The 15,473-nt window shown below is 40.8% G+C and overlaps 1 protein-coding gene across 3 annotated transcripts in view; it reads right to left on the bottom strand.

Annotated features, from left to right (window-relative positions):
* Positions 1-11,334: 11,334 nt before the first annotated feature.
* Positions 11,335-15,473, bottom strand: part of DGKI (diacylglycerol kinase iota) — a 207,017-nt gene continuing 202,878 nt past the window's right edge. For all 3 annotated transcript variants that reach the window (XM_071551159.1, XM_071551160.1, XM_071551161.1), the window contains one exon: positions 11,335-15,099. In XM_071551159.1, coding sequence (XP_071407260.1) covers positions 14,983-15,099 — 117 coding nt within the window. In that variant the 3' untranslated portion in view covers positions 11,335-14,982. The remainder of the gene's footprint in view (positions 15,100-15,473) is intronic.

Raw genomic sequence — 15,473 nt, 5'->3', positions numbered from 1 at the left:
TTGAAAGATTAATAATAGAAAAAAAATAATCCAGATCCTGTATTGTTGGCTTCAGAATACAGAAAATTACAGCAACTAAAAAAAAAAATCTGAAATAGGAGAAGGTTGAAAAGTACTAATATTCTAAATCAAACAGTGCCTCATAATCTTAATTAGTCCTTATTCTCTTTCCGCCACATATGCACAAAGGTGCTTGACTTCTGGCTACAGATCTGACCTCCTTCATTATTGAAGTGTGAAAAATAGTCCCAATGCATTGCAACACAAAACTACCTCTCCCATTAGGAGGTCACTTTTTTGAGATGGGCACGACAAGTAAAAATCAGCTTGACTGCAAATCTAGCATAAGAATTTCAGGGTGACTTGTGGAGACATGCAGATGCAGACGTATTTTTCACTTGGTTTTGTATTAGGGGAAACTTCAAACCACAGGCTTCCATCTGCAAGCTGTCCATTGGTTTACCATAACTTTAATTGTGGTCGCATCTGTGAATATGTACCCAATTTCAGGCCTCACTGAAATTTAGGAGGCCCATACCTGAAAATTAAAATGGAAAAATTTAAAAGACTAGAAAGACTAGAGAGAACTTTTAATAGAGAAACTACTAGTTATCCAGTGCCCCTTATTCTACATTCATCTTGTTCGACTGGACATGATTGTTCATATCTGCCCTTCTATTATACATCTCATGAAAGGCAGAAGAAAGAAACATGGAAAAATAGTGAGCAGTCAGAATACTAACACCTTATATTTATATGGAGCCTTACATCCCATTATCATGTACTTTAGGGATGATGGTGAGACCCATTAGCAAAACACAGATAGTCCTGGAGCTAAGTATATATTCATAAATGGAGTGAGAAAGACCAGAGCTTGTTAGAATATCATTTCTGTCAGCAAAGAAATTTATGTGGGGCATACATGCATTAACAGAAGCAGACAGGTAATCACATGCTATTTCTAGAAAACACAATCCTCAGCCTGTTGGCTGATTATATCAGGAACAAAACCCCAAAAACCTAGGTACCAAACAGTAGTCTGAATCATATAACACCATTTTTGACTCAAGGTTGTTTAGGTTGGATGGGACTCCAAGATCCAAAATATCATTCAGAACTACCATTTCAATCTTATTCTTTCATTTTTTAAATCTCTTCTTTATTCTTCTATCATTCTTAAAAAAGCCAATCAATCAACAAGAAAACACCTTCCAACTATGATATGCCTTCCCTGTTTTGTCCAGCATAACAGAAGTTATACCTGAGCAGGCCCATCCTTTCCTCTAACTTTTGCAGAATGCTCCATCCAAAAGCTGAAACCTCTGTGGCTTCCTGACATGCCATTAGGTGCTTTGGCGGCAAATGTAGAACAAAGGAAGTTGCATTCAAAAGTTCTTCTGACAATCACTCCTACTGGGTTTTTTTCAGCTCCCTGATTGGATGGTAAATTGTTTATAGATATTAACCAGGCAATGCTTCACCTGACTTCCTATCATATACAGACAGTCCAGCTGAGTTTACCACCCAGCAGATAACTCTACTTTCTTATTCATGGAAAACAAACCCACCCTTTATTTTTCTGGGTCTTAGAATTCACAGCTCACCTTTAATACCTGCAGGTCTGCTTGCCTTAGTGAATGACAGCAGCAGAATCCATGGGCTTGACACACTAATACTTTAACTCCACGTTTACATAAAAACAGTTCCTGACAAACACACACTCTAGTGCCCATTAAGATTGTGGATAGTTGGGACAGAAGAGAAGGTGTGTTTCCAAATGTTTTCTCTTGTGCCATAGTATGTATGCTGTGAACTACTACAGTTGCAAATATAATACTCATGTATCGATAACAAGCCTTGATCATGAAAATATGAGATCTAACACCTTGAAATTATGGGACTGTTTCCAATATTTACTTATTTTTAAACTTAACAACTTTGGCAACATGTCTTACAAGCATCACTACCTAGTTTAAAAGGTCCCTTGTTAGAGAGAACCACATTTTAACTGCAGGGAAATACTGAAGTCACTTGAATGCAGTGAAACTGCAGGGGTTTGGGGATTTTTTCCAAAGCAAATTATTCTGTCAGGATTGGGCTTTTTTCTCACAAGAATAGAATTTTTTTTCATTGTAGTTGCATGCCCTTTGTGAAAGCCTTAGCCTTTAAAAGAAAAATTATTACATTTCATATGTAAAGAGAGATTGCATGGAAAAGGGAATTCCCCACTTAAGAAAGTACATTAGACTATGAGATAGGTATTTATATATGGGTGTATCTATAAATAGTTATGAATTTCACCAGTTTCGTTAAAGAATTTTGCAGGGTAATTTGGCTAGAAACCAGCTCCCTATTAGGAACAGCTAACACAGCTGAGATACTGAGTAACAAGGGCAAATTACAATGGATGAGAAAAGAGCAGTTGGACTCTTTTCAGAACTATACACATGTGCAAGGCCACACACATTCAAGAATTTGGGGTGCAAAACTAGTAGGATGCAAAGCTGCACTCTCATTTTTTTAAATGCACCGCTGAACAGCTCTGCCTGCGGGTGGTGGAACACCTCCAGATGTTGCTGTGAGGGCAGCCCCTGAGCACATCAGAAAGCTCCTCTCCACAGACATTTCCAGAGAGCAGCTGGCAGCCATTTGGTGCAGCTGGTGACTATGAAGGACCCCAGAGGAATTAGTGCTTTGTACCACAGTGCTTGTGAAGAACATCAAGGCTGTTCTTGGTAGGGCTTCCTCACTGTGCAGTGTAACTCATGACTGGGTTACATCCTCATCCAGTTCCAGCCGGTCCTGCACAGGCAGAACAGTTAGTCTTTTTAGCACTATTCTTATTAATAATAATATTCTTAGGCTGTCTGAGACAGCAGGAAAAGGGAGCTTAAGATATACTTGAAAAGAGACAAGCACACAGCTGGCTGCTGGCAACAGTGGTGAGCATCAAAGGGCTTGAATTGGAAGAGAGAGCCAGAACCATGTGTGAGGGAGGTGTTTTGGGGGCAGGTGCTGTCCCTGAGAGACAGGACAAAGGAAACATCACAAAATTATTCAGAAATATGATTTCAGCGTGGGAGAGCAGAGGCAAGGGAATGGTTAGGAAATATTGACTTTCACGGAAGAGAGGTCACAAATCTTCAGTGTCAGAAGCGGCACAGAAACTTTAGTGGGTCAGGGAGGGCAGCAGCTGAAGACAAGAAAGGAAGGAATCACCATGACAAAATTCTTCTATTAGACACAGCTGGGCATAAACAAACAGTCATTATATCCCCGTGGGTTAGTCCCAAGATAATATGGAGATGAATCAGAGAATGCACTGGAGAAATGCTCCTGAAATGCATAGCGAAGATCCTGAGGTGACCTATATGCCTACATTACAGTTCTTCTACTCTCTGCTGGATCTCTGCTGCACACACTGAATGCTCTGTTGATAATCTAAGTTTACTGTGGGACTTAGATGATTTCTTTGGAAATATTAAAGGTATCATTAACCTTTTTCTTTACCATGAGCTAGAATTCAGCTTATCCAGGGGCTTAACACACCCTTCCCTTCCCTGCACAGTCACACACACATAGAAGCAGAATTTTGACCCTTGTATCCCTTTCCTCCACCCCTCCAAGTTGTTCACAGCTTTCAACTCACACTGGTCTTTTCACTCTGCCAGAAAGAGCAACCCCGTTACACTGGCAAATAACACAGAGAAACTCAGCCCAGCCAAGGCAGCGCTTCTTCACTTTTATTCTGTACATTTTCAAACAAGTCACAATACAGAAAAAAATTGTCCAAAAGGAACGGTAACCACCTCTTTCACTGTATACGTGTTTCGTTCTATCTCCAGTTTGATCAAGATACTTTGTGTAAATAGGGAATGCAAGAAAATTATGGAAGAAAATACTTTCTTACTTTGGAAAAAAAAACCCTAAACAAACAAAAAAAACCCACCACCACCATGCCAAACACCTCCTCCTTCCCATATTCACTGATTATTACCTGTACTCTGATTCTCTGTTAAGCTTATATCCTCAATTTATGGGTACTGCTGCATGCCTCTGATTCCTTTCGCCAGGTGGCAGCCTCAAGGTGCACAGTTCCAGAGCATTATGTGTGGGGTCAGGTAGCATAAAAGAGCTCTTTGAGATGTTATTACAACTCCTGGAACAGATGTGGGTTCAGATAGCATATGTACAAATACTGGAACTCTGGATGCTTATGAAGTGTTGATTAAAAATGCACATTTGTTATTTGACTCTACTGCTCTATTCAGGGTGCCAAATACTTTATGGTGGTCCAGATTCTGACCTTTGTCACATCTTGGCTCACTTGGAGTAAATTCAGTGCAGAACAGATCAGAATCTGTGCGTTTTCCTTTCTCCATCATCTCCAGGAGACAGAACTATATAGCCCAATGGAAACTCAGCTTTTTCATCACAACTCTGTTCATCACCATCCCATATCATGATGACTCTTTCTTAGCCTTCTTCCTTTTTCCAGGACACATCTGCAGTTCCCTAACTCTTTGCTAACTGTTGCCTTTGTTCTTCATCAATTTGCATCTCCCATTTACCAGGCAGCCAGAGGAGGTGCTAACATGAGCGTCAGAGAATCTGTTCCTGAAGATGTTTTCTCATCCCCCAGAAACCTTTTGCACCTGCAAACTTAAGTGATGATTTCTGGACTCTTAGGCAATATTTTGTGATACCAAAATGATAGGAGGGAGGTGACAGAAAAAAAATATTTCTGAGATGAGCACTTTCAAATGAAGCATTCTGCACTCAATGAACTCAATATGATGGAATAAAACTGCTCTAAAATTCAGCAAAATGCCCCTCTGAAGCAAGAGCAACCACCTGAATGCTTTCATTTACTTGAAATATCACCTGAGTTAAAATTTTCAATACAAGAAAGCTCAAACATGGAAATCAAGCATGAGAAATGCAAACTAGTTCATTAGAAAATTGTGATAATCCAGCACTCTTTACTATCTCAATTTAAGCCTGTTCAATTGAAAAGTGTGGGACAGGGCTACTCTCACTGTCTCTCAAGAAATTGTTCTAAAGCAAACAGGATACTGTGTGGGAGGAACATTACAAGGCATAACAAAAAAAACCAAACTCAAAGATAGTTAATAAGCAGTAGATTTTGGGCTTCTGACACAAAGGACTTTACCTGTCTGTGTATGGGGAGGTGATATAATCCCCATTTTACAGATAAGAAAACTGAGGCACAGGAAGGTTAAATGACTCACTCAAAATGACTCAATGAAAGTGGCAGGAATAAAATCTCAAACCCTTGATTTGCTACCTTCTGCTCAATCTCTTTGACCACAATACCTCCAGAGAGGCATGCTGATAAATTATAACACACAGCAAGTACTTTCCCTATTCCCTTACTCAACCATGTGGCACACAGTTAGACTTGTAAACTATCATAAGACAGAAGCATATAATTAAACTGATTTTTTTTTCATAACCTTTCTGTTTCACAGTAAAACAACAGGTCAGTTCTTGCTTGAAATAAATCCCCACTGTGACAGTCTCAGTCTTTATACACATTGCATTTTCATTAGCACGCACCTGCAAGCTGATGAGTGTTTGTGTCCATAGAAAAATCACGGTTTCCCACAACAAATCTTGGTTTTCCCTAGTGCAAGGCTGCAAAGCCATAGCTGTTCTAAAAGCTGTGCAGAAGCAAAGCAGCAATAGCAGTGGCACAAAGGCAGGCCTGCAGTTTGTAGCAAAACATTCTGCTCACTGACTCAGAGAGGACACTGAAATCTCCACGGACTGCCAGAAGGTTTGTGTGGGAGCTGCAGAACACAAGTCCTCAGCTATAGCATTGGCTAGACTTCCAAAAGTCTTTCAAAATCCTCCTCCTTCCAGAAAGCTGGCTGCATCAAAAATGACTGGCACACTGTTCACAACACAAAATGATATGGAGGGAAGAAAAATAACCTTAATTTCCCACCATGAAAGCCCATTTCACCTTGAGGAGATTTCTACAGAGAAATGTTGGCAATCATATGCCACATTCCCCTCCTCAGTGCATAGCACATGATGGGTCAGTGGCCAAGGCTGGCAGCTCTTAAGTCCATTTTGAAAGGGATTTTAACTGGATTGTTTAATTTTTCAATAGAGTTACAGGACACATGTAAAACATAGTGTGAGGGCAGCTAGATGGCAGCCATTATAAAGGACAGTCTCAGGATGGCTCTTCTGGGATGAAACAGGCAGGAATCCCTGTCCTAGGGCACCATGAAGAGAATCAAAAAGAGCTTGGAAGTGCCCTTAAGAAAGGAAGTCAGCGCCTACAAGCTTACTGCTGGCTATAAGTATTTTACACTCTGCCTGGCACATGGTGGGGTGTGTGGAATAGGTGGTCTTCAAAGAGTTGTTACTTTTGTCAGTAATGTGATAGATGGATCTTTCTGCACATGTCACCCCTCACTTTCCCTTTCCCCGCCTCTGTGAGGTGCAGCAGTGAGCCTGGAAGAGACAAAGCTCCCAAGAGCTGCTTAGTGCTTTGAAGGCTCAGCCACTTCTTTTCTTTTCTCCCAAAGCTGTTGCATGATCAAAGGAAGCAGATGGAGGAGAATCACTCGGCAGTGACATGTAAATGAAACAAAAAACCTGATAAGCCTCTGCCACCTCCCTGTGATTTTTCTGAGATATGTGCTGAGCAGAAAACTGTACAGTAGCAGGGCCAGGCGTTTTGCACAAGAGACCAGCACACTGACTTCCCAGTTAGAAGCAGCTGTCACTTCTTCCAAGCACGTCATGGAGCAACACAATAATATCTGATCAGGAAATGATTATTTTACAGGAAAATCACAAAAGGAAAAAACATGAGTTTAGCAACACAAAAAAAAAGTACATAAGACTTTTCCTATTGATATCAACACTGACTCTAGAAAGGCTGAAATCAACCCCTCAGGTATAAAATACCCAAGTCCACCCAGCTTCCCATCTGCTTAATCCTTAGCATACTGCTCAGGCATTACAACTGCCCTCAGAGGAGCCTTTAGTACTGCACATCCAACTCATTCCTACTACAGAGAATTTCAACATTCCCTTTCCATGTCTGGACATGGTCAGAAGAGATCCAACCATTTGTGACTGGTCAAGCAGAAGAGTCCCAAGGGTAAGCACATGAGCAGGATTCTGATCTTTTCAGTCAAAAAGTTAAGGTGGCATAAGCTAAGGAAAGAAGGGGTGATGAAAGATTAACGACTTCAGTACAGAAACTCTAAAAAGGATGGAGAGAGAAAGAGAGAAGAGAAACAGAAAAAAATAGAAGGAAAAGCAAAGAGTACTGAAGATTATTTAAAATCAAATTTAAATAATATTATGTTTCATTTCCTTCCTGCCATTAGCTACCAGTGAGATGCCTTTTTTCTTAGCTTTGACATGAATGAACTCCTGTATGCCATGGAGATGAGGACAGTATTACAACAGTAGCAAGACCACAGGACAAAACAACCACAAGTGCACCCATCTCCTATGAAAACAGACACACCAAGCATTTTCCCGTTCTGGTGAAATAAATAAAACCAAACTGGTTCTGGAAAGGCACTGAAGTGGTGACAGGAGTGGAAAGATGGTCATTCACTTTGCGGCCTACAACAATCATTTATTTGGATGTGATATTGCTTCCATCCATTGGAAGGAGAACTTCCAGCATGGCTAAGGAGCAGGGAGAGGTGTCATTGTACACCTTAGGGCTCATGTCTCACTCCATGAAAACTCAATTTGCAAATAAAAGAGTATTCATCACCAAACTGTGCAGTGATCTCTGGGGGGGAGGGGGGGGGGGGGGGGGGGGGGGGGGGCAGAAACACGACACATCTGTGTCCGGGTTACATAAATATTGGACCCAGTGAGCTCAGAGAAGAAATGCACCCATCTCACTATTAAAAGTAGATACATCTAATTATGGTACATAATTACTAATTACCGCAATATTCAATAGGTAGCACTGCAACTTCCTATCTGGAAAATGCAATAAATGTGGAAACCATTCTGTAGGGTACCCATTCCCAGGTACCAGCTTAGCTTTGCTTTTCTAATTTTGCCATCTTTCATATTTTATATGAATGTGACACAGGAAAAACACCCCTAGTAAAGTGAGACTACTTATTAAAGCCTAATTAGCCAAGTAGAAATCACTCATGTCTGCTGCATCAGGCTCAAGAGCTTCTTGAGCTGCTTTTCCATACCTACAAACTTAACTGGTTTGTACAGTTCCTAGACAGGACTTGGATTCCCAAATATGGAGGAACAGAGATTACTTTCTCCCTTTGCTTGACCATAGGCTGAGGAAGAAGGGGAAATTGAAGGTCACTAAAGTAGTTCGAATCAGAAGGCCATTTTCTCATTAAGTGTAATACTAAGAAATGAATTGCTACTGTGATTTGGGCACTAGTAGTTAGCTAATTGCTGCAGCACTTGTCGTAACAGAGCCCTGGATTGCCACAGTGATGAGTGGTAGGTGACACATCAAGCAGCCTCCCAGACAGGGACTAATTGAAGAGCCAGGTGCTACACTTCACCAGCAAAGGAGGTTGGCTCAAGACGATGCAATTACATGTGTAGCATTATTTTGTTAAAGAAGTAGTGCTTTATTTCTTGCATGTCAAAAGGCTACATACAGCTTCTACTTACTTTGTATATGAGTGCTGGAGCTGTTAACACGTTGGTGAACTCTGAAATAGCATTCCCAAATCAGGATTGTGATTCTAGTGGATGAAGGCCACAGAATAGAAACAAATTTTTGAAGAAAGCAAGTTTTTTCTTTCTCAGGTATTCACCTACTTGTATGTGCCTGTCAAGAGAATCACTACCTTCTTAGATTCCTCAAATCTCTGACATGTAGGGGATCTAAAAGCATAAGCTGACTGTTTTTAAAGGGCTTAGCATCAAATTATTTCCTGGAATATAGATGTGTTAATATTGAATCACATATTTTTGTTCCAAGTCATCCCCCTCCTTAGACTTTAGAAGTCATCATGTGCTACATCAGAATTTGAGGGTTTTAAAATGAGCTGCCTGTCTTCCTCTCTCTCTAGGTAACTAGACACATGTGTTCTGCATACGGTAGATTGTCTTGGCCTTTTTGGGGTTTGTTTTTTGGTTGTTTTTAAAGTCTGAGAAACAAGAACCTGCAGCTGAGACTGGAATGTGGCACCTTATAAATAAGGCAGGAGACAAGATGCACTCTGATGGCTGAATACAGTAAGGTTATTCAGCTCTAAGCCTGCCTAATCACTGAAGTCAAATGTAATGAATTTACTGGTGTGATCAAGGCCTGAGGGAGGGAATTTTTCCCTTTTGCACAAATGGCATCATACTTGGGCCAGGAAATTCCTTGGCCAAGGTAGGGGGGTGTTGCTCCAGAGTACATGAACAGGGGATGAGAGAATACAACTCTCTGTGGGCACCATCATGGGCAGAGAAACTGGAAACATGTTGAGCAGGGAAAGACCCTGAGCTCTGGTACCTGCAGAGGATCTCGGGTAGACAGACCATGGCATAATTTGGAGTACAAGTAGCTATGGTCTCTTTGACTGCTCAGCTTTGAATACAACTCCCAAACCAGCTTTTACATATAATTAGAAATGGAAAACTGCCCAAGTACTTGGCTTTGGGCAGTCCAAGACAAGTGCTGAGCTGCTGCAGTCTGTCTCTATTGGTTACTCTTTGGCAAATGCTGAGACATCCCAACTCCTCTATATATTCTGTTCACCCCAACAGCTGGGCGCAGGGCTGGGTTATAGCTCCCCTGGAGGCATTTCCACAGCACAGCTGTGATCTGCATTCTGTACTTAGTAAGTGATTTAAAACACTGAAGCTCAAGACTCAACCTCCACATAAAATTCTGGTCTTCATCAAGATGCGAGCAAGAAAACTACTTTAGCACATTACTGAGTTGCCATTGCAATCAACAGATTTTGGCAGGAAGATCATGGAATTTAAGGCTGTAACCATCCATTACTAAGAAAAATAGCTGTTAAGAAAAAAAAAAAAGAGAAGTTGAGTACCACTGTAATACTGTGTCCTATAGTTTCACATGCATCCAGAAAGGCACAGGAATATAAGCTGTTTCCAGGACTGCTGAAATGACTGAAGATACTCACATTTGATGCTTTTGATTATTTAGGAAGCTAATAACCCAGTGTCACTTTGGCTCAGATTCAGTGAGGAAAATAGAGGTAACAGTGTCTGATGAATGGAAAAGAACAGGCAAAATGGAGATCAAAATGTTACTTTTAGGAAGTTTAAAAACAAGTCTTATAAAATACTTCTGCATGGAAGTTAGTCTGGTGCACAAAAAGCAAAAAGTGGAGGAATGAAAATGACAAATCCTCAAATGGATCAGCACAAGGAACTGCTTCATTTTTGGAGTACATGGAATGCAAGGACAGAATTTCCTTGTAATATTTTCCAAGCATCCAAATTTCCAGCATATCCATATATTTCTGGAGTACCATTAACCTCCCAGAAATCTTAAGGCTACCGATATATCTTGCCCATTTCATAGCCCAGAGTCAGATCATCTCTTGCTTTTGCCATCCTGGAAGGGTCAACACATAGGCATATCCCATAGGAGGTATCTGGGGGGCTGAAAGGAAAATAGTTACTTTCTAGATGGAGTTGTGTGTTGGAAATTTTCACTACCATACATGTCACTGTCACAGAAAGGACAAAAATGAGCCAAAGAGGCCATTGATTAACATGTAAACAAACCTCCCACAGCCACACCACCAGAAAAACTATGTGCCCCATCTATTCTTACACAGCAGCACCAGCTCAGCAAATACAGCTGGGAAGATCAATGGCAAAAAAACCCTTCATCAATATTGTACGATTTTCTTTGTCTATGGTTCTTCTGTACAACAGTCCTTACGTAGCAGGGGACACCTTATGTATTCTGAATCCAGGCTAGAGCACCATGAGTTGAGACTGAGCAATTCTACTGCTGCTGGGGAAAAGCAATAGTGACAGATGTCAGTAAAAACACCTATAGACACTTTGAAGTGCTAAAACACAGACGAGTAAGACGTCACATGAAATGGTGAAAGAACCACTGGAGTGTGAGGCCTCTTTTATAACAGACAGAATTTATCTTGAACTCCTGTTTCACATGAGTAAAACTCAATCTCACAGTATTGAGGAATGCCCAGAAAAGCTGTGGATGCCACATCCCTGGAAATGTCCAAGACCAGGTGGGATGGCGCTCTGAGCAACCTGGTTTAGTGGAAGGTATCCCTGCTTATGTAGGGGGGTGGATGATCTTTAAGATTCCTTCCAAACCAAGCCATTCTATGGTTCTGCTATAATTAGTGAAAAATATATAACATCATCATGCCTTGGATAACACACACAGGATAGCTCTAGCATTGAAACATGAAATAATAACTGATGCTATTAAATTACAAAAGTAAGTTTATTATATCAACATTATAAATATTTTCTTTCCCTCCATTCAACTCCAAAAAGAGATAGTAAAACCAGTACAATGGAAGAATTCAGGGGCTCCTCATTGCTACTAAAAAGTTTCTCTTTAATAACAAATTAAAATGGAAAAAGACATTTTATCAGTCCAGCAATCTCTGATGTAGCTGAACATCCCCAGGTACTTTGTCATTCAAATAGCACAATTTTAATTGTGTGCATCTATGTGTGTGTGCATCTATATATATGAATATTGATGTTTATAAATATACATATATACAGTAAATATACACACACCAATAGACACAGACACTGAACAGACACTTCTGGTAAACCAAAATGTTTTATGTATAATTTAAGTGGATTCCCTTTCCAGCTGTACACTGAAATTTGGGCCCTACAGAGTGCAGGCACAACTATACAGTATTAATCCAGACTCCGAGTGCTCCAGAGATTCAATACATACGTGTCTCCTTGAACTGCTACAGAGTCAGCCTGCTTCTGGTGGTTGTCCAAAATTGAGAGTCCTATCACACTTGTAAAAGGGTAAGGAAAAATTCTGCAGCATCCTGGTCCCAAACTGCCCTCAGTGAACCAACTATCAATATTCCTTGCCATGCATGAGCCATTGTAGAAAACAATATACATGCTCTGTTACCTACAAATACAATACATCACAAGTATCTAGTGCATTATGTGTGCAGTGCTTTGGGACACCTTGAATATTAAAGGCACTACATACAGCCAGTTCCTGTTCTAACTCCTGTGCTGAGAGTGCTTTTCTCATTATCCAGTGCTTTTATCATACAGTAACTGTCTTCTGCTGAGCACACAGCTTTCCAGAGGCACAAAACACTCACTCTGATCATATCATCATACACCAGCTTCCAGGGAAAAAGGCAAGCCACAGCCTCTTGTGCTCTAAGTTACTCTGAGTAGTCCAAATAGCATAGAATTACTCAGAAAATCTGTGCATCCTGAGAAGCTGCTCCAGAGCCAGCCACAGCTGCAAACACCTCCCAGGCACTAGGGATAACCTGACAAGGCAGTGACCATTGGGTACAGAGAGGGACCAGACCCAGCTTCCTTATCATAACCCATATGTGGCCTCTGGAAGCTCCCTGTGATTACAGCAAGCTGCTCCACCTGTTTCATGGGACTAAAGGACCAGGGAGTGGTCACAGGCTCAGTGACCGTACTCTGCTCTGGCACCACACTCACCCCAGCACAGGACAGAGCTGAGCTCCTGGTATCATTGAAGCTTCCTCCATTTCTCACATCAGTGAAACAAAGCAAAAAGATAAAATTAACAGAAACCTAATTCTTATTTTCATCAAATATATAGAAATATTACAGTAATTTCTTTTCTCACTGCTGGGAAATGATGCAAGGCCTACCATGAAACCACAGCATGAGGATCTTCTTTATGGAAATTTCACATACCACACCAAAATTATATTCTGATTTTTTTATTTTAACAGTTGCCAAATTCAGTTCTAATATATACACACACTAACCTTCTCCACAAGCCCCTGGATGATAACCAAGAGAAGGAATTTGGCTTTCATATTTTATTTTTTAAATGAGAAATGTAAAGACAGAAAATAAGACAAAATACATTTCATGTCACCATTGACCTATAGATTACAAATATATATAGTTTCCTTCCAGAGGAAGAAATACTAAGGAAATATTTTGCTCATATCAAATGAACTTTTGAAAACAGAAAAAAATTTAAAGTACATTTTTCAGCTCTTCCCTCTTTAACACAACAATCAGTCTTGTTAAAAAAAAAAAAGAGAGGGAGAGAGAGAGAAGAAAAAGAAATTAATTGCATTTAATTTCCTTCACTTCTAGCAAGGAAGAAAAACTTATCTGGATAATGACCTGAGTTATTTCCATGGTTTCCAAATGAATGTAATCCTGATGATCACCATCTGCCAGAGAGCTACACCTAGCAAGGCATGTGAAAACACACACTGGTGGATCTTTCAAAACAAACAACAAAGCAAAATTCAAAAATGTATTTCAAGAATTATGCCAAAAGTCAGCCATGAGTGTCTTCAAGGGAACTGGTCAGACAAAGTAGAATTGGAAGCTCTGTTATTTCTGGCAGCTGAGATATCTGCAGCAATTGGAAACCCAAAGGTGGAATATTTTGTTTATGCCTGTGTGTATGTGTGTTTGTTTTGTCTTCTTCTATAGTTATAAGACAGAGAACAGAGGAGCACAGAAGACACAGCTGGCCTTTACAGTGGCTAAGCTTTACATTTTCGAGCCTATAGTGAGTAACGAGGCATGGAGCTGCTGCTTGTCCTTGTCCAGAGGAACAGAATGCCTGAAACTTTGTTCCCTTGAAGAAATCAGATGGTTCACAGGTCCAGTCAAAGAAGGTTTTCCTATTCCCAATGCAACTGGGTCAGTGCCCATTTTTTTGTTGGCAGCAGCAAGCCCAGGCTGACTGCTGATGTTCTAGGTCTCCCTCCTACCTCTGGCTGTAATGCAAAGGGCACTAGGTTCATAAATCAGTCCATCAGAACTCTCTCAGTCCTGCACAAATTCCTCTCCTGTGTAAAACCCATCTTTTCAAAAGCAAAAAACAGCTATCAACTTTTAGGCGGGTCTGAAAACTGAGTAGAACTGGTTTGGTCTTTATACACACCAAAGTAATATGAGAAACCTTACTGGTAACTTTCTGCTCTGCCATTCAACATGGCATACCCCATACAACTCCTTTCCATAGAATTTACTGTCCCATAAGGTTACCATAACCATATACCCAGCAACAGTGAGGTTAGGCTTTGTCACTGCTGTAAATCTAACTGTGCCCCACACCCTGGGATACAAGGCAATAGGCAGCATCCTCTCCTAAAGCGAGGAAACTCCATGGTGATGGAGTACTGAGGATGAAGCTTCTGCAAGGATGGCAAGGGAGGGAATACAGATGGTAAAAACACTGGATTTTTCCTAAGGGTATCCAGAGCTCCTTAAATATTTTGCTACTGCCTGACCATTAGTGAAGACAAAAAGAGATAACAGGTACTATTTAACTGATGAGAAGTGAGGGGAACAGGAGAATAAAAGAAATGCAGGAAAGTGTAAGGATGGAAGAGAGCCTGTTGGGTAGTTTAATGTCCCAGTTAGTATGGAATTTTGTTCCCCCACACCCTCTTAACTCTTTCCTTTTTTTTTTCTTCTTTTTTTTCCCCCCTTTTTTTTAAATAAATTGTACAGATGAACACAGGAGAAGTTCATGCTACTTGCTGGAAGCAATAAAGATAAATTACCATGGCCCATGGATTCCATAGGCCTTTGAGTGTCCCACCTCATCCATCATGGGCTAACTCATGGAACCTAACCATTCCGTGGCAAGACTCAGTAGCCCTTAGAAACTGGTGGCATGTCCTCAGGTATTTTCCACTAGAGTGAGAGATACGTTGATTCCAACAGCTTCTTTCTCACATGATGCCTGAGTGCCTCAGATGAAGACTCAAGATTTCCAAGGATCCTCTCTGCCATTTTCAGACATCAGACTGCTGTCTCTAGATCCTCATGGGAAACCATTTGGTAGTTTTGTCGACTCTCCAGGTAGGAGGCCAGATCTGGATCACCAGCTTGCTGAGCCCTGTCACGAGGGGTCTTGCCCTAGAATAAGAAACATGAAGAGAAAGGCTTGTGCTAATATATTTAGAAGTACAGACGATTTCTGTGCAGAAGATTATTAACAAGTCAGAAGCCAGCTGTCTGGATTTCAGCTGTTTCATAGAGTTTTTTGCAATGTACTGTACTGTCATCTGAAAAAGAGATCATAGAATCATAGATGATCTCTCTTCCCCTTATAGGCTAGCCTATACAGTATAACATGGTAGGAATTGTCTATGATGCCTTGCGGCTGCAAAGGCACTTCTGATTCTGGAACCCAGAAAACCAACCCACTCTCAGCTGCTGACACCAGGATGCTTATACTCAGAAATTGCAGAGAGGTAGCTTCTGGACCATGCTCCTAAGCAATCAGATTG

This window comes from Pithys albifrons, chromosome 3 (assembly GCF_047495875.1).
Source record: "Pithys albifrons albifrons isolate INPA30051 chromosome 3, PitAlb_v1, whole genome shotgun sequence".
In the NCBI taxonomy this organism is placed as follows: Eukaryota; Metazoa; Chordata; class Aves; order Passeriformes; family Thamnophilidae; genus Pithys; species Pithys albifrons.
Note: the sequence above shows the minus strand (reverse complement) of the source record. Positions and strands in the feature narration are given on the sequence as shown.